Below are 19909 nucleotides of genomic sequence, written 5' to 3' on the forward strand. Positions count from 1 at the left end.
GCCGCACACATAGAGAGCTGATGCAGCAAGATGACATAACAAAAAAAGATGCAGTTTCCTGGTGCCACCAAGTGTGTAAGCAGACACAGAACACACAGCGAGTGAATACAGAGCAGACAATTGGGGGAAAGGGGAGAGAAATAAATAAAATAAATCTTAAAAAAAAAAAGACTTTGTGGTTCTTGGACCTTATACCCAGTGCACATGCAACAAAAGAAAAAATAGATAAATGGGACCTCCTCGAAATTAAACACTTCTGCACCTCAAAGGACTTTATCAAAAGGGTGAAAAGGCAGCCAACTCAATGGGAGAAAATATTTGGAAATTACATGTCTGATAAGGGTTTAATATCTATGATATGCAAAGAAAATGTAACAACTGAACAATTTAAAGACCAACAATCCAATTTTAAAATGGGCAAAAGATTTGAACATTTGTCAAAAGAAGAAATATAAAGGGCAAAAAAAACACACCCCCAAACAAAACATGAAACAATGTTCAACATCACTAATTATAAGGGAAATCCAAATCAAAACTACAATGAAATATCATTTCACACCTATCAGATGGCCACTATTATAAAGAGAACTACAAATATTGGAGAGGATGTGGAGAGATAGGAACACTAATTCACTGTTGGTGGAAATGTAGAATGGTACAGACACTGTGGTGGACTGTTTGGCAGTTCCTAAGGAGGTTTAATATAGATTTGCCATGTGACCCGGCAATACCATTCCTGGGCAATACCAATACTACCCAGAAGAACTGAGCAGTAACATGAACAGACATCTGCACACCGATGTTCATAGTGGTGTTATTCACGATTGCCAAACGCTGGAAAACAACCCAGGTGTCTATCAACTAAGAACGGATAAGCAAACTGTGGTGTATTCACTGGATAGTATGACAACTTAGATGAACTTGGAAGACATTATGTTGAATAAAGCAAGCCAGACACAAAAGGACAAATACTGTATGATTTCACCACTATGAATTAAATATATTGTGTAACATATTGTGTGATTCCATTCAATGTATATAAAATGTAAATATAAATCAATTTATAAAGATGAGATTAGTGGTTATGTAGGGCTAGGAAAGGCCTGTTAAGTGTGTGGAGTTTTTCATTTTGGAGTAATGAAATGGTTCTAAAAATTTTTGTGATAATGAATGCACAACATTGTGATTATACTAAAAGCCATTGATTATACATTTTGGATAGATTGTATGGTATGTGAATATATCTCAATAAAACTGCTGATTAAATAAATAATTGATCAAGAATAGCCAGAAATAGCAGCTACATACAGCAGGGGAAACATAGATTGAAAGGTGAAGAATTTTCTTGTCTGTTTATTATTATTATTATTATTGAAATAATGAAAATGTTCTAATAATGAAGTGATGAATGCACAACTATGTGATTATATCAAATACCACTGATTGTACACTTTGGATGAAGTGTATGCTTTATTAATAATTTATCAATAAAATTGACTTGTTTAAAAAAATAAATGGCACCTCCTCAAAATTAAACACTTTTGCACCTCAAAGGACTTTTTCAAAATGGTGAAAAAGCAACTGACTCAATGGGAGAGATTATTTGGAAATCACATATCTGATAAGGGTTTAATTTCCATGATATATAAAGAGATGTTACAACGCAACAATATAAAGACAAATAACCTGATTAATAAATGGGCAAGACTTGAATAGACATTTGTCCAAAGAAATACAAATGGCTAAAAAAACACAAGAAAAAATGTTCACCATCACTAATGATTAGGGAAAAATGCAAATCAAAGCCATAATGAGATATCATTTCACACCTAGTAGAATAGCCACTATATTAAAGAGACAGAAAACTACAAATGTTGGAGAGGATGTGGAGAGATAAGAACACTTATTCACTGTTGGTAGGAATGTAGAATGGTATAGCCACTGTGGAGGACAATTTGGCAGTTTCTAAAGAGGTTGAATATAGACTTGCCATGTGATCCAGCAATACCCACTGCTAAGTATATACCCAGAAGAACTGAGAGCAGAGACAAAGAGGTATCTGCACACTGATGTTCATAGCAGTGTTATTCACAATTGCCAAAAGCTGGAAACAACCCAGGTGCCTATTGACCGATAAATGAATAAACAAATTGTGGTATATACATATGATGGAATATTATGCAGTTGTAAGAAGATATTAAGTTGTGAAGCATATGACAACATGGATGAACCTGGAGGACATTATGTTGAATGAAGCAAGCCGGATGCAATAGGAGAAATACTTTATGACTGTGTTATTATGAACCTAATAAATTATATAAACTCATGGAGTTAATAACTAGATGATAGGTCATCAGAAAATAGAAGGGAAAGTTGAAGGTTAATCTGTGACAAACTGGTAAAAGTTGTTCATAAATCTTTGGAAATGAATAGAAATGGTGAAAGCACAACATAATGTTTGTGACTAGCCATACTATTATGTAGGTATGAAAGTGGTTTAAAGGCAAAGTCTAAGGACATGTCTATTACTAAAAGGAAAGCTGAAAAATATGACATGGGACTGTATAGCATAGCAAAACCTCGTGAAATATGAAAATGGGCAATATTGCATATATAAGAATGTATTTCTTTGAAAGTGAACAAATGTATGTTAATGTTATAAGATGTTAATATCAGACAAAACTACAACCAAAGCAAAATATGGACAGTAGTATATAGTGATATATATTAATAATCTTCTATTAAGGGTGAAAAAAAAAGAAATCTACTAAGTGAAAGAAACTAGAGAAAAGATATTACATATTGAGTCTATCTATAAAAAATATAAATAGAAATAAATTAGAGAGATGGAAACAGAATAGCAGCAATGAATGACAGGGAATGCATAGAGAGATTGAGAGGTGATTATTAAGGAGTAGAGGTTTTCATTTTCTATTTTTTATTACCATTATTTTTCTTTGAAAATGAAAATGCTCTAATAATGATTGAAATGATAAATGCAAAACTATGTGATTATACCAAATACCAATGATTGTACACTTTGGATGGATTGTATGCTTTATTAATATGCATCAATAAAACTGTAATTAAAAAAGTTATTTTTAATACATTTACCTGATGACCACAGAGGTGTTTCTTACAAAACTCTGCATTTTTCTATAGATTTGAAATATTTTATTAAAAGATTAAAATGTTAAACTTAAATCAAGTTTAATAGGAAAAAATTTATTGCAAATACAGTGACTTTTGTATTACAGTAGTACATTCAGATGTTTGGATAAATCCAATGGTCATAATTTATGTATATTTTGGATATAAAAGTATACTTTCTTTATACATATAGATATATAATACAATTTCCAGTGTGATGACTTTCCATTGAGGAGAAGAATGCATTTGCAATAAATATCACTGTACCAGAGTCCAGAGACCTCAGCACCATCCTACAACCACATGTGGCACAGCAGTCCCCAAGGAAGGGGATCCTCCCCTTATGGCTGAATTGACAGTCTGGAATAGACTACTATCAAGACACACCATCAACAATGACCTAAGCCCAAATCAGTAACAGTGAAATGGTAAAACTGTACAGACCCCTGATTTTGTATTTGCACTGAATCTTTGCAGGCAAAGTTAAAAGGACAAGATTTCAAGTTTATTTTAACCTATTGTCTTTCCGTCATTCTTTGCCGAGAGCCCCCCATAATCTGTTCACTGCGGAGGGGCAACATTGGGAATATTATACAGGAAAATTACCCAGGACCTCTAATACAAACACTGACATTTTCTCCCAGCATCTGGCACATAGTAGACATTCATTAAGTCTCTGGGGTTGAACAAAGAGTCACAGTCCTCAGATATGGCCAAAGAGCCATAGAAAGGATGGCATCCCTGTGGCTTAAATTTTTTTTTGAGGTACTGAGGATTGAACCCAGGACCTTGTATGTAGGAAGCCAGTGCTCAAACACTGAGCCACATTGGCTTACCTGAGTTGTTTTTTATTTCTCGTTAGTTTTGCTTGTTTGTTTTTGCTTTTTCAGAAGGCACCGGAAACCAGATTCGGGGCCTCCTATGTAAGAGGTGGGTGCTCAGCTGCTTGAGCCACATCTATTCCCCACCCTTGTGGCTAAATTTTAAGAACTGTTCTTTGAAAACACATTCCAAGAAACCATGCAGCCCTTACACAGAGAGGGATGCTGAAGCTATCTTATTAATTAACTTGTTGAGAGCTCGAATTTTTTCTTCCAAGATGAGGTTTTTCTTCTCTACACTTTTTTGCTTCTCTTCAGTGACCTGCAGTTCTTTCATGAGGTGAGCGTTCTCCACGTAGAGGTCCTTCAGCAGCAGGTGGGATTTTGTGTTCTTTTCAAACTAGAGAGAGAGAAGGTCATAGTCACTGTGAATCTAGTGCGGAGACGCTCGCCATGCGACCAGCTTGGGCTCTGACAGATCTGGGGCAAATGTTGGCTGTAATGACAGTTTTTGTCACCAATGCTGGGACCCTTGCTTTCATACCTCGAACAAGGTAAGTGGCGAGGCTTGGGCAGGTGGCAGTGTGTCCACATGTTGACAGCCGCACATCACCACCAAAGCCTGCCAGGCTTTGTAAGTCAGCACCAACTTTGTTCATTCATTCAACAGTTACCGAGTGCCCACCAGGTGCCAAGTGCCACACCAGCAGTGGAAACAGAAAATGTCTGCTGTCATAGAGCACATTTTCTATAGAAGAGATAAACCAGAAGCAAGGAGTATGTTGAGTGGTGAGAAGTCTGAGCAGGGTCGGGGAGACAGACAGCAGAGGAGGCGGCTGCTATTATAGGTGGGAGAGCAGACATTTGAACAGAGCCTTGAACAAAGCAAGGGGGCCAGTCAAGAGAATGTTGGAGGGAGGGATTAGTGCAAAGGCCCTGAGGCTGGTGTGTGCTTGGGGCAATAGGAACTGCTAGGCAGCGTGGCTGGAGGGGTGTGGTTCAGGGAGGTAGACAGGAAGTCAGCTCTGTGAGATGGGGAGGAAAACTAGAGCCTGAGAACCCTGGAGGCCATTCTAAGGGCATTGGGAAGCCATTGGAGGGTCTAAGCAGAGGAGGGATGTGATCTCAATCATGTTTTAGAAGGGATGTTGCTATTCCTGCATTGAAAAGAGATTAAGGGAGAAGGCAAGGGTGGAAACTACCTGTTAGGAGGCACAGTTGAGGGTGGCTTAGACTAGGGTGAGAGCGGGAAGGGAAGAGTATTTGAATTCTGCATCCATTAGGCAGGCAGAGCTGATGGGCTCAGCATGGATTGGTGGTTGGGAGTGGGTAGCCACTACACAACTCCACGGACACAACTCCACCAAACTGGGGCTGCGTCACTGGCCAGAGAGAATGTGAGGCGAGGGGTTGAGAAAGAGTAGGCATATACCCATTTCTCGAGGGCCTTTCCTGTAAAGAGAAGCAGGGAAGTGGGAGAGGTGGTGGTTGGGGAGGGGCAGCCAGGGACAGGCAAAGCCAAGAGTTCTTTAAGATGGGAAGCAGCATACGATAAGGACCTTTCTCCAGGTGGTCACCTTTCTCTTCATTCCTTCTACACTGAACGCAGCTCTCTCGAGTGGCTGGCCTTGGCTAGATGCTTCTTGTGTGTTCTTTCCATTCCTGCCTGGGCCCTGCTCCCAACCCCAGGTGGCCAGCAACTTGGTCACCTGGCTGTGCTGTTGCTATATCAGTTCTTTCTTTCTTTCTTTCTCTTTTTTTTGGCAGTGCCAGGGCTGGGGATTGAACCCGGGACCTCGTATGTGGGAAGCTGGAGCTCAACCATTGGGCCACACTGGCTCCCTGCATCAGTTCTTCTTAGGCTAACTTGTTGGCTGAATTAGACTGTAGAGGTCTATAGATGAACAGAGCTATGCAACCTCTCCCCCCACTCTCCCCACTTTATCTTTGCTTTCTATAGCAGCCCAAGTTATTTTTTTCTCTCCGGGGAGTGCAATCACCCTAAAATTTTACTTAAAAAATCTCCCAATGGTTTCTAACTGCAATTAAAATGAAATCCAAACTCCTGACCTTGGCCTGTAAGACACTGCCTGCCTGGGCCCTGCCTCCCATACCCGTGTCTCCTGGCCAGAGTTCACATCACCGGCAGCAACCTCCTGATGTCTTTCCCACGTGCCTCATTTATTCCTGTCTGAAGGACACTTGCCCGTCGGCCTACTCTGCCCTCTCTGCCTCCCTGGCATCCCTACCTGTCCTCTAGTACAGGCAGAGGTATGTGGCTCCCCTTTTAGGGCACCCTTACTGGCATGTAGCATCTGGTGGTCAGGTATGACAACTGTCCTACCATGCCCAGGACTGTCTCGCTGGGGGACAAAGGTCCTGCCCAAATCACCAATCTGACTTTGTGAGAAGATGGTTAAACATTCACATGGCTGGGTCATGTCCCTCATCTCTCTCTACTCCAACACCCTCTCTTCAAAGTGGCCACCCTGACCACCATTCTGCCCCCAACTCTCTAGTCCATTCCTGTTTTAGTTTTACCAGAACATTTATCATGACCTGAGGTTATCCACCTTTCTGTCATCTGTCTCCACCTTTAGAAGGTAAGTTCCATGAGAGCAGAGACTTAGTTTACATCTCAGGGTCTGCCTAGAATGATAACTTGATATGCAGTAGATGCTCAGTAAATACTTGCTGAGTGACTGAACAAATGAATAAATGAATGAATTAATGAATGTCCTTCCTGAGATTATGTTAACATATCAAAAAATATACCTTAAAACAATTCTCAAAATAAAATACAATGTACACATAGGGTGAAGGGTACACATCTAGTACATCAGTTCTTTGTCTATTGACTGTTTCTAATTGTTGACCCTCTGAAAAAAAGCTTTACATTCTCAGAATGAAGTGTAGACAAAGTCCCAGATTCAGTGGTTCCTAAACAAGCCTGGGGTTTTCTTCAGAATGGTGACAACATGGCCTCTTGCTGCATCAGCTAGCTCTGGTAACAATGACCAAAGGAAAACATGTTTGGAAAGAGCATGTGAATAATGAAATAACGAAACTACTACTCACTTGTTCTTTCAGCTCATTTACTTTTTCTTGTAGGAGCATTTCTGTATTCTTCAAAAACATTTCTACTTCCTCTACCCGCTCTTCTGTGGCTTTAAGGTGTTTTTCATGTTCTTCCTGCCAGAAAAGAAGGTTAAAAGTCAATAGTTTACATTTCAAAAGGAATCTTTTCAAGACTTATTTTCTATAAAATAGAATTTAGGGGAAAGGTACCAATCTGAGAGTGGCTGTAGATATGAACCCTCCATTTGTATTCAGTAATAGTCAAAAAGATTCTCTCAAGCCAAGAAGCTGATATTTCTTTTTTGTAGTTCAAGGAGAATCAGCAGACTGCCTTGTCTGGTTCTAGGATTTTAATCACAAATGACTGCAAAGTGAGTTTCTCCAGATGTGTTATATATATTTCTAAAGGATTTCTCGTTTAATTTCTTTGTTTTGTCAATCATATATCAGCCTTTAACTTCATCTCTAGCTTAAGATTTTTAAATGATGCCAAGAGATTCTTCCTAAGAATATATGCTTTACATAAAATGTTTTCATAGGAAAAGAAGCTACAGGTTTATAGAAAAATCATGCAGAAAATACAGGGTTACCATCTACCCCTCTACCTCCACTATTATTAACACCTTGCCATAGTGTGGTATATTCATTACAATTGATGAAAGAATATTTTTATAGCTGTACTATTATCTATAGTCCATGGTTTACATTAGCGGTCACTGTGTTGTATAGTCATGTTGTTTTTTTCTTTATTTTTATTCTAGCAATATATATAGAATCTGAAATTTCCCCCTTTAACCATATTCAAATATACAATTAAACGATGTATATTCACAAAGTTGTTCTACCATCACTACCATCCATTACCAAAACTTTTTCATCACTCCAAACAGAAACTGGGCATAATTCAAGAATGAACCCCGCCCCCCACCATTACCTACCTACAATCCAGCCCCTTGTAACCTGTATTCTGGTTTCTAACTCTATGAATTTGCTTATTCTAATTATTTCATATCAGTGAGATCATACAATATTGGTCCTTTTGTATCTGGCTTATTTCCCTCAACATGGTGTATTTAAGATTCATTCATGTTGTTGCATATACCAGAACTTCATTCCTTTTTTTTAAATGTTACATTAAAAAAATACAAGAGGTTCCCATATACCTCCCCAACCCCCCTCACCCCAGTCCTCCCACATCAGCAACCCCCCCCCCAATATCACCACAGCACACTCATCGTATTTGGCGAACACACCCTGGAGCAACCCTGCACCACATGGATAACAGTCCACACTCTCCCCCAGTCCATCCAGTAGGCCATGGAAGGATATACAATGTCCAGCATCTGTCCCTGCAACATCATTCAGGACAACTCCAGGTCCTGAAAATGCCCTCACATCACATCTCTTTTTTCCTCTCCCTGCCCCCAGCAACCACCATGGTCACTTTCTCCACATCAGTGCTAAAATTTCTTCCATTACCAGTCACAACAGTTCCACAGTAGAACATTACCAAGTCCACTCTAATTCATATTCCATTCTTCCATCCTGTGGACCGTGGGATGGTGATGTCCACTCCACCTTTATATCAAGAGAGGGCTTAGATTCCACATGGATGACAGATGCAATTCTCCTGCTTGCAGGAGTGCAGTTGTAGGCACTCTCAGTTCCCTGGTGTGGTGGCTGACCATCCTCATCTCCCTGATACCTGGCCTGGGCAAGTCCAATGAACCAGATGGCAGGAGTTGCAAGACCGCTGAGGCTCAGGGCCCAGCTGGCACACAGACAGTTCAGAGATTCAAGTCTCCTGAGTAAATACCAACCCTAGCACTAAGTACGGGTTCAGTAAAAGTGACAGAAGAGGCATGTGTAAAAAGGTCACCTCTGAGTCCAACTCCATCATACTCAGGAACACAAATTCCAAAGTAGGGCCAACTGACACGGCACTGAATTCCAGAGCCATTTGCCATGACCATAGAACCTGTGGGTCTCCATAGCCCTCAGGAAAACCAATACCTGGGGTTGTATCTACTTTTGCTGTCTCTGGGGTCCTGCTGAAGTGTGCACAAGCACAACCCCTTTGATGACCTCCTGACTCTTTTTTGAAGACTCTTAGCCATATAAACTCATTTGTCTTTGCCATTTCCCCCTTTTATTCAAGGTCAAAAAGCCATTTTTAACCCATGATCATACATGTAGGCTGGGATATTCTGCTGGTCTGAGTTGACCCTTTTATTCAAGATCTCTTTCTAGTTACATTACCAGCCAGTGCTTGATAGCAATTCCTTGGTGCCAGGGAGGCTCATCCCTGGGAGTCATGTCCCACACTGAGGGGAAGGTAATGCATTTACTTGCTGAGTTTGGCTTAGAGAGTGGCCACATTTGAGTAACATGGAGGCTCTCAGGAGGTAACTCTTAGGCATCCTGCAGCTCTAGGCCTAGTTCATATTTCAGGCACACAGGCTCATAAGCATAGTCTCCAGCATCAAGGGCTCATTGTTGGACCACTCTTCTTTGTTGGTCTTTGCCATTGTACTTGGGGGTTTGTTGCTGTTCCACTGGGGAATGTGATAGAGTTCCCCTGGCTAGGAACTCAGCACTCCCTCATTTGTCTTTTGTAACTGAAACTGTTATGAAAATACCCAACATATATCCAAACATTTTTATGTACCCTATATACATGCTCTGGAGAACTCCCTCCCAACCATGTGGCCCCCATCTATTCCATTGTATGTATATATCACATTTTGTTTATCCAGTTATCAATTGATGGAGACTTGGGTTGCTTCCAAGTTTTGACAACTGTGATAAATAATGCTGCTATTAACATTGATGTACAAATATTCTTTCTAGTCCCTGCTTTCAATTCTTTTGGGTATGTACCTAGAAGTGGGGCAGCTGGGTCATATGGTAATGCTATACTTAACTTTAACCCCCAAACTGTCTTCCACAGAAGTTGCAACATTTTACATTTCCACCAACAATGAAAGTGTGTTCCTATTTTTCCACATCCTCTCCAACACTTGTAATTTTCCATTTTTTAAATAGCAGCTATTGTAGTGGGAGTGAAATGGTATCTCATTGTGGTTTTGATCTGCATTTACTTCATGGCTAGTGCTGTTGAGTGTTTTTTCATATGTTCTTTGGCCATTTATATATCTTCCAAATGTAAACATTCATCCACCTTTCAAGTCCAGCTCCAAATTCTCCCTCATGAAGGCGCCCCCTGTTCCCTGGTCCCTGATCTGCCTCTAAAGTCCATCTCTATTGTGATACTATAGAAGCAAACTGTTCTCTCAGTCATTTTTATTAAACAAATACTTATACAGGGTGTAACATGCCAGGGATTATTTAAGCACTTTAAAAGTGCTAACTCACACTACTTTGGAGTTTGTGACAGAGTTAGACTCAGATGTGACTTCTTTACATGAGCCTCTTTTGTCCTTTTTATTGAACCTGTGGTTGGCACTGGGGCTAGTGGGTGTATGTCTAAGAGACTTGAATCTCTAGGCTGCCCATGTGCCAGCTGGGCCCTGAGCATCAGCAGAGTTGCAACTCCTACTCTCCAGTTCGTTGGACTCACCCAGGACAGCTAACAAGGAGGTGAGGATGGTCAACCACCACACCAAGGAACCAAGAGAGTCTACAACTGAAGCAAGAAGTACCATCCTCAGCCATATGGGATCAAAGCCCCCTCTCAATTAGAGGGGGAGTGGGCATCACTATCCCAGAGTCCTCAGAATTAGGGAATAAAATATAGACTAGAGTGGACTTACTGGTATTCTACAATAGAATTATGTGATTCTAGCAATGGAAGAAATTATATCATTGATGTGGAGATAGTGGCCACATTTGTTGCTGAAGGCAGGGAGAGGGAAAAAGAGGTGTACTATGGGGGCATTTTGGGGACCTGGAGTTGTCCTGAGTGATATTGCAGGGACAGATGCAGGACATAATATATCCTGCCATAACCTACTGAATGGGCTGGGAGAGACTGTAAACTACAATATAAATATAATCCATGCTGTGTAGAAGTGCTCCAAAATGTATTCATAATTGCAATGAATGTACCACACTAATGAAAGAAGTTGTTGATGTGGGAAAAGTGGAGGGTGTTGGGAGTGGGGCATAAGGGAATCCTCTATATTTTTTTAATGTAACATTTTGTGTGATCTATGTATCTTTTAAAAATAAATAAATATATTTTTAAAAAGTGCTAACTCATAGATGCCTCACAATAATACTTTGAAGGGAGTATTACAGATGAGGAAACTGAGGCACAGAAAGGTTATATAACAGGCCCAAGTTCACACAGCTGCCAAGTGGTAGAGCTGGGATCTGAACCTCTGCAGTGTCTCCATGCTCTGAGCCTCTACGTCCCGCTGTCCTATTAGAGTATAGACTAGTTTTTATCAATTCAGATGCCAAGCCCAGCACACCTGGCACACTGTCAGAAGCCCACAAGTCTGTGCCACATGTGAAACCCTTGCCTGTTCTGTCACCTCGCCAGCACTGTGCCCTGCTGCCGTCCAACTTGCCCCTGTTCCTTGCCAACTAAGCCCCGAGCTCAGGGTCTTTGTATGTGCTGTTCATCCCCCTCCCGCTCTCCCCCAGGTTACTGGAGGACTTGCTCCCTCACCTCCTTCAGGCCACCTCCAGCCACTTTACTTAAACATGCCATCCACCTGCTCCCCCCTACCACCACTTGCTCCCTCTCTCCCTCTGCACAGTACTCACCACCACCTGATACACTAAATGCATTACTCACTTGTTTGTTTTCATTCCTTTGTCTCCCTCCAAAGCTAGACTGTAAGCTCCACTAGGGCACAAGTTTTTGCCTTGTTTGTTCACCTCCAAAACCTAGAGCCTTGCGTCCTCGGTGAATAACCTACTGACTGCATGCGTGAAAGGCACCTATGGGTGTATTTTATTCACTCTTCATAATTTATTCAGATGCATCATTTGAAACCTGGGGGAGTTGATGTAGAAATCTAGATTCTGGACTTCTTCCCTTTCCTTCCCCTACTTCCTCTTTCCCTTCCCTTTCCTTCCTTTCTCTTCCTCTCCCTCTCCCTCTCTCCCTTCTTTCTTTTCCCCTTCTCTTCTCCTCCTCTTTCTCTCTCTCTCTTTTGTTTTAAATATATATATTTTTTATGGTAACATATATACAACATAAAATTTCCCAGTTGAACCTCTTATCAGGTATACAATTCAGTGGTATTAATTACATTCACTACTGGCTTTTCTTTCAAATCAGAGGAACTGGCCCTCTGGGGCCTGGACTCCATGCTGCTGCAGTGGTGGAGCTGAGAAGGCACTGGCCCTCTGGACAGGGCACATGGCCTTGCCTGCTCATTCTATATCTCTAGGGTCTTGTTTGCAATTTGAGCTGGAAGCCCCTAAAACTCAGTCATGAAGCCTCCGTGTGGCAGACAAACATGAAAGGCCCTGTGTGGAGACCTGTAGCCCCCAGAGACAAACTACTTCTGGGCAGATACTTTGGACCTGTGGGCTACAGGCTGGGGGACCTTCAAGGCCAGCTGGCCCCACCCTCCTCCAAGTAGGTGGAAAATACCTTCCACAAAGGGCTCACGTCCTCTTCCCTGATCCATCCTCCACAGCTGTTAGGAAGTCCCCCTCATTCCCTTCATTTCTGTACAACTAGTCCTGTGGAGTTATAGCTGCATCTGGAAGCAGCTATGGGACCTGCCTCCCTCTGCTTTTGGCTGTACACTTGGCAGTTTTTGGCTGAGTGACCAGTAATAGAACCTTAGACTCCAATGCTATCAAACTGGCCTCTGGGGGCCCCTCTCCCAAACAGCCAGGACTCACCTTCTGTGTTTCCAGTCGCTCCTGAGCCTCCTTGGCCAGGAAGCTGTGCTTTCTGCGGAGTTGCTGAACCTGCTGCCTCTCTTCCGCTAGCAAGAGCTGTAGCTCATTCACGTGGTCCTGAGGAACCAGCTGCTCAATCTGCTCCTGCAGCTGATGCACCTCCTCTGAATGCTGTGATTCAGCCAGGCTCAGCTTCATGCTGGCTCCGTGTAACTGCACCCCACAAGAAAACGAGAACAGGTTTTGGCGTGATTATTGAGTGCTAAAGAGTATTACTAGACACAGACATAGAGGGCCCAGTGACTATTTTTCTAAATTTAAGGGCACCCTACAAAGGAAAAAACAGGTAAGTCATGTTTACTTTTTTGTGGACCTTGAGTGTGCAGTAAAACACATTATTTCACAAACAGCTCATTTATTTGAAGTCCTGACAGCCAAACTCCCATTTAGGCAGAGCTTGTACATAGTGACAGATTCAGGAAAACTGAGTTTCACTATTCTCAAAATGAAAGTAGATCTGTGGAAGGTTTAAGTTATATTCTATCCAGTCTAATCTACCAGAATATTTCACTAGAGTCCTAATTCTTTTAAAGCTATAAAGCTGTGATATCATATATTGATAAAAGTTTCAGTCCATGGAAAAGATACAATTATAAAGATATATGGGGAAGCGGACTTGGCCCAGTGGTTAGGACACCCTTCTACCACATGGGAGGTCTGCGGTTCAAACCCCGGGACTCCTTGATCCAAGTGGAGCTGGCCCATGTACAGTGCTGATGCGCGCAAGGAGTGCCGTGCCACACAGGGGTGCCCCCGCGTAGGGGAGCCCCATGCGCGAGGAGTGCACCCCATAAGGAGAGCTACCCAGCGCGAAAGAAAGTACAGCCTGCCTAGGAATGGCGCCACCCACACGGAGAGCTGACACAACAAGATGACACAACAAAAAGAAACACAGATTCCTGTGCTTCTGACAACAACAGAAGCAGACAAAGAAGAACAAGCAGTGATTAGACACAGAGAACTGACAATCAAGACGGGGAGGGAGGAGGGTAGAGAAATAAATAAATAAATATTTAAAGATATATGCACCTAACAACAAGACACCAAAATATATGAAGCAAACACTGAGAGAATTGAAGGGAAAAATAGACAGTTCTACAATAACAGCTGGAGACTTCAAAACAGCACATTTGAAATGGATAAAATAACCAGAGAGAAGATCAATAAGGAAACAGAAGACTTGAATAACACTATGAAACAATTAGGCCTAACAGACATACAGAACATCCCACCCAACAAGAGAAGAATACACATTATTTTCAAGTACACATGGGACACTCTCCAGGCTAGACCATATGATAGAACACAAAATAAATGTTTTCAATCTTTAAAAAGATTGAAATTATACAAATTATCTTTTGATTTCAAGCACAATGGAATGAAACTAGAAATCATTAACAGAAAGAAAGTAGGAAAATTCACATTTAAGTGGAAATTAAACAACATATCTTTAAAGAGTCAATTGGTCAAAGAAGAAATAAAAAGTGAAATTAGAAAATATCTTGAGATAAATGAAAATACAACATACCAAACCTTATGGGATGCAGTGAAAGCTGTCCTCAGAGGGAAATTTATAGCTGTAAATACCTACATTAAAAAAAACTTCACAACTTGAGGAAATAGAAAAAGAACAAACTAAATCCAGAGCTAGCAGAAGGAATGAAAAAATAATGATTAGTGTGGAGATAAGGAAAATAGAGAATAGAAAAACAACAGAGAAAAATCAATGAATCCAAAATTTGGTTCTTTGAAAAGATCAAACTAACAAACTTGTATCTATACAGACTAAGAAAAAATCCAGGACCAGATGGTTTTCTCTTCAAATTTTGGAAGAATTTGAGAATCATCTTTAAATGTTTGGTAGAATTCAGTAGTAAAGCCATCTGGTCCTGGACTTTTCTTTGTTGCAAGGTTTTGATTACCGATTCAGCCCCCTTGCTTTTTATAGACTATTCAGATTTTTTATTTCTTCTTGAGACAGCTTTGAGAGTTTATGTGTTTCTAGAAATTTGTCCATTTCATCTAAGTTATTCAATTTGTTGGTATACAGTTGTTCATATATTCTCTTATAACCCTTATAATTTTTGTAAAGCCAGTAATACAATCACTCATTACCAATTTTAGTAATTTGAGTTTTCTTTCTCTTAGTCTGTGTAGATAAAGGTTTGTTAATTTCTACAAATCAAATAAAAAATATATTAAAAGGATTATATACCATGATCCAAGTGGGATTTAACCCAGTAATTCAAGGGTGGCTTAACTGAAGAAAATCAATCAACATAATACACTATATGAATAGAGCAAATGAAAAATCCACATGATAATCTCAACTGATGCAAAAAGACATCCAACAAAATCCAACACAGTTTTATGATAAAAACATGCAGAAAACTAGAATTAGAAAGGAAATACAAAGCTAAAATCATACTCAGTGGTGAAAGACTGGAAACTTTCCCCCTGAGATCAGGAACAAGACAAGGATGTCGACTTTCACCAGTGCTTTCAATATTATCCTGTAAGTTCTAGCAAGAGCAATTAGGCAAGGAAGAAAATAGGCATCTAAGTAGAAATAAAGAAATAAAGCTATCCCTATTTGCAGATGACACTTTCTTTATATAAAAAAGCTTGAAGAATCTACTAAAAAGCTAAAGGAGGGAAGCAGATGTGGCTCAACTGACAGAGTGTCCGCCTATTATACAGGAGGCCCAGGGTTCAAATCAAGGGCCTCCTGACCCGTGTGGTAAACTGACCCAGCACAGTGCTGCCACATGCAAGGAGTGCCGTGCCACTCAGGCTGTCCCCCACATAGGGGAGCCCCATGTGCAAGGAGTGCACCCCGCAAGGAGAGCTACCCCGTGCGAAAAGCACAGCCCGCCCAGGAGTGGCACCACACACACACAGAGCTGATGCAGCAAGATGACGCAACAAAAAAGACACAGTTTCCTGGTGCTGCTGAGAATGCAAGCAGACACAGAACACACAGCTAATGGACACAAGAGAGCAGACAATGGTGGGGGAGGGGCGAGAAATAAAAATAAATCTTAAAAAAATAAAAAGCTAATGGAACTAACAAATGATTTTAGCAAGTTTCAGGTTACAAAATCAACACATAGAAATTAGTTGTGTTTCCATACACCAGTAACAAGCAATCTGAAAAGGAAAGTAAGAAAACAACTCCATTTACAATAGCATGTAAAACAACAAAATACCCAGGAATACATTTAACATGGAAATAAAAGACATACACATTAAAAATAAAAAGCATTCTTGAAAGAAGCAAGGAAGGGCATCCATGCTTATGGATTGGAAGACTTAATATTGTTAAGATTTTGTACTACCCAAAGTGACCTAAAAATTGCTATAAAAAATTCCAGCAGCCTTTTTCACGGATATGGAAAAGCCAGTCCACAAATTCATATGGATTTCAAGGGGCCCCAATGGCCAAAACATCTTGAAAAAGAAAAATACATTTGGAGGGTTCACACCTCCCGACTTCCAAACCTTACCATGAAGTTACAGTAATCAGAACAATGTGGTACTTTCATAAGGATAGACATATAGACCAATGGAATAGACTTGAGAGCCCAGAAATAAACCTGTACATCTATGGCCAAATGATTTTCAAAAGGGTGTCAAATCCACTGTCTGGGGAAAAAATCATCTTTTCAACAAATGGTGCTGCTAGGAAAACTATATATCCACATGCAAAAGCATGAACATGTACACCAATCTCACCCCATTTACAAAAATTAACTTAAAATGGATCAAAGACCTGAATTTAAGAGCTAAAATCATAGAACTCTTAGAAGAAAACATAGGGGTAAATCTTCATGACCTCAGATTGGGCAATGGATTCCTAGCTATGACACCAAGAGCACTGGCAACAACAAAAATGTAAATAAATGGACTTGATCAAAATGAAAACTTTTGTGCATTAAGGATATTTTCAAGAAAGTGAAGAAACAACTTACATAATAGAAGAAAATATTTGGAAACCATATACTGATAAAGGTTTGTTAAAAATTTTTCTTAAAAATCTGTTTTACTGAGATATACTCACATACCAAACAATCTACCCAAAGTGTACAATCAATGGCTTTTAGTATAATTACAGTGTTGTGCATTCATCACCACAAAATATTTTAGAACAATTTCATTACTCCAAAAAGAAAAGCTCCATAACCCTTAGCAGTCACCTCTTAATCCCTCTATATCCAGCATATATTTATATATACACCCTACAATTCAACAACAAAAAGACAAACCACCAATTAAAAAATGGGCAAAGGATTGAATACACTTTTCTCCAAAGATATACAAGTGGCCCAAAAGCACATGAAAAGATGCTCAACATTATTAGTCATTAAGGAAATGCAAATCAAAACCACAACGAAATACCACTTCACATCCACTAGAATGGCCATGAAAAAAAACAAAAGAGAAAATAAGTTTTTGGTGAGGATGTGGAAAAATCGTAACCCTCATGAATTACTGACAGGAATGTAAAATGGTACAGCCACTGTGGAAAAGTTTGGTGGTTCCTCAAAAAGTTAGAGATAGAATTATTACATGACTCAGCAATTCCACTCTAATGTATATACCCCAAAGAAATGAAGACAGGGACTTCAACAAATACTTAACACACTGATGTTCAGAATGGCATTATCAATTGCCAAAAGACAGAAAGATAGTCTTTCCATCAACTAATGGAATATTATTCAACTGTAAAAAGAAATATATTTTGGAGAAGCGGCTGTGGCTCAAGCAATTGAGCTTCCGTTTACCATATGGAGGACCAGGGTTTGATCCCTGGAACATCCTGGTAAAAAAAGAAAAAAGGCATCTAAGACCTGCACAGCGTGGAAGCACAATGACACAACCACATTAAAAAACACCAATAAAACCCACAAAACAAGCAAGCAAACAAATGAAAAAAAAAAAAACCCAACTCGGGGGAGCTGGTGTAGCTCAGTGGTTGAGTGCCAGCTAAGCACATATGAGGTCCGGGGTTCAATCCCCAGCCCTGGTACCTTATTAAAAAAAAAATTTCTGACACCTGATACAACATGGATGAACCTTGAAAACGTTATGCTGAGTGAAATAACTCAGAAAGAACCAATACTGTAAGATTCCTCGCATTAAATATCTAGAACTGGCAAATTCCTAGAGACAGAAAGTAGAGTACAGGTTAACAGGAGCTGCAGGGAGGGGAAATGGGGAGTTATTACTTCATGGATTTCATGGGTATAGAGATCCTGTTTGGGGTGATGAAACTTTTTTTTTTTTGGTTGTTACCTGAATGAATGCTCCCCAAATCTTTTTTTTCCCCTCACTGTTCCTTTTAATGAAAAAAAAAAAACTTTTAAAGAAGATTTAGATTACAAAATGTTACATAACAGATATAGGGGATTCCCATATGCGCCCCCTCCTCCCCCCCCCTTTCCCACTAACATCTTTCATTAGTGTGGTACATTTGTTACAGTTGAACTGAATTGAAGCACTGCTACTAACAATGGACTATAGTTTATATTATAGTTTACACTGGGCATCACCATCCCTAATTATTTGTGTGTGTGTGTGTGTATGTGTGTGTATAAATGGTTTTATTTATTTTGTCTTTTTTTTAAAATAGAGAAATAGATGACACAAAATGCTATGTTAAAAAGCATAAGAGCTTCCCATATACCCCACTACCCCCGTCCCTCGCTCCTCCCACATCAACATCCCCTTTCATCAGTAAGGCACATTAATTGCTTTTGGTGAATACCGTCCAACCAGTGGGTTATGGCAGGATAAACAATGTCCTGCATCTGTCCCTGCAGATGAGAATCCGAAAATGCCCCATATCACACCTCTTCCTCCCTCTCCCTGCTCTCAACAACTCCTGTGGCCACCGTCTCCACATCGGTGATACAAAAACATTTTGATAATGGATTGAGGTGATGATAGTACAACATTGTAATGTATTAAATGCCACTGAATCATATTCTTAAAAATGGTTAAAATGACAAAATTTTTAAATAAATAAATAAATAAATATATATATATTATTGTAGTAAAATATGTACCTATATAGATGGGTATGGTAATTTTCCTTGCAGAGGAGGCTTTTCACTCCTTAGAGTGGAGGCTTTACACTCTTGAAACATAGGTAAGAACCGGCTTCCCCTTCATTGAAGGTAATTAAACATAGAGTGAATGTTGAAGTGGAATTGGGGCCAGTGATGTGGTGACCTAGTTCTGCAACCATACGGATGACAAGACTTTACTGATGTTATAAATAATAATTATTATTGAACTACACCTATATCAGCCAACTCCTTTTATTAAGCAATTCGGAGGAACTTCAATGAAACAAGGTTAAATCTAAACACTGTTTAAATTATTTTGATTCTGGAGGCTTCACTTACAATGCCCAGAATTTCCTTGGCAACCCTAAGAGAGCTGGTCTGTGGACCCCTCACTCACCACCACGCCCTGGGAGACTCCACTAACAGGTCCTCCTCATGGCGCCTGTGCGGGAACAAGGCTCCCTCAAGCATCACCTCTAAAGGTGGGTCAGACATGACCTTGTGGTGGGGAGAAAGTGGGGCACTGGCTACTGTCACACAAGGAACACAAGAGGGGGTCTCAGCAGCCAGCCCCAGCTGTGACAGCAGCTCTGAGACCCCAGGCCTTCTGGTCCCAGCTCCCCTTCAAGGACCCTGAAGATGTAAATATCCTAGGAGGGCAGAGCATTTTAGGAGTATCAGATCATCACTGTCAAGTGTCACTGTTCCTTAGGGCAATCGTTATGCCAGAGGTGCATACGTAAGTGTACACATGCAAATACGTGTGCATGCACATATGCACATCAGACACTAGCACACACACTCAGTCTCCAGCCCCTGGCAGGCAGCTCACAGGGCCCTTTGGCAGTAGACAGACAGGGAGAACCACTTCAAGAGCCTGTCTCCACTGACCTTGGCCTC

The 19909-nt window shown here is 40.5% G+C and overlaps 1 protein-coding gene across 15 annotated transcripts in view; it reads right to left on the minus strand.

Annotated features, from left to right (window-relative positions):
• Nucleotides 1-3039: 3039 nt before the first annotated feature.
• Nucleotides 3040-19909, minus strand: part of NINL (ninein like) — a 235660-nt gene continuing 218790 nt past the window's right edge. For 8 of the 15 annotated variants that reach the window (XM_058286791.1, XM_058286804.2, XM_058286802.2 and 5 more), the window contains 3 exons: nt 12879-13091; nt 7050-7163; nt 3040-4371 (listed from right to left, as the gene is read on the minus strand). In XM_058286791.1, coding sequence (XP_058142774.1) covers nt 4180-4371; nt 7050-7163; nt 12879-13091 — 519 coding nt within the window. In that variant the 3' untranslated portion in view covers nt 3040-4179. The remainder of the gene's footprint in view (nt 4372-7049; nt 7164-12878; nt 13092-19909) is intronic. The other 7 variants (XM_058286801.2, XM_058286799.2, XM_071211598.1 and 4 more) reach the window with 1 other exon arrangement.

The sequence above is a fragment of the Dasypus novemcinctus genome, chromosome 24, assembly GCF_030445035.2.
Source record: "Dasypus novemcinctus isolate mDasNov1 chromosome 24, mDasNov1.1.hap2, whole genome shotgun sequence".
Taxonomy (NCBI): domain Eukaryota; kingdom Metazoa; phylum Chordata; class Mammalia; order Cingulata; family Dasypodidae; genus Dasypus; species Dasypus novemcinctus.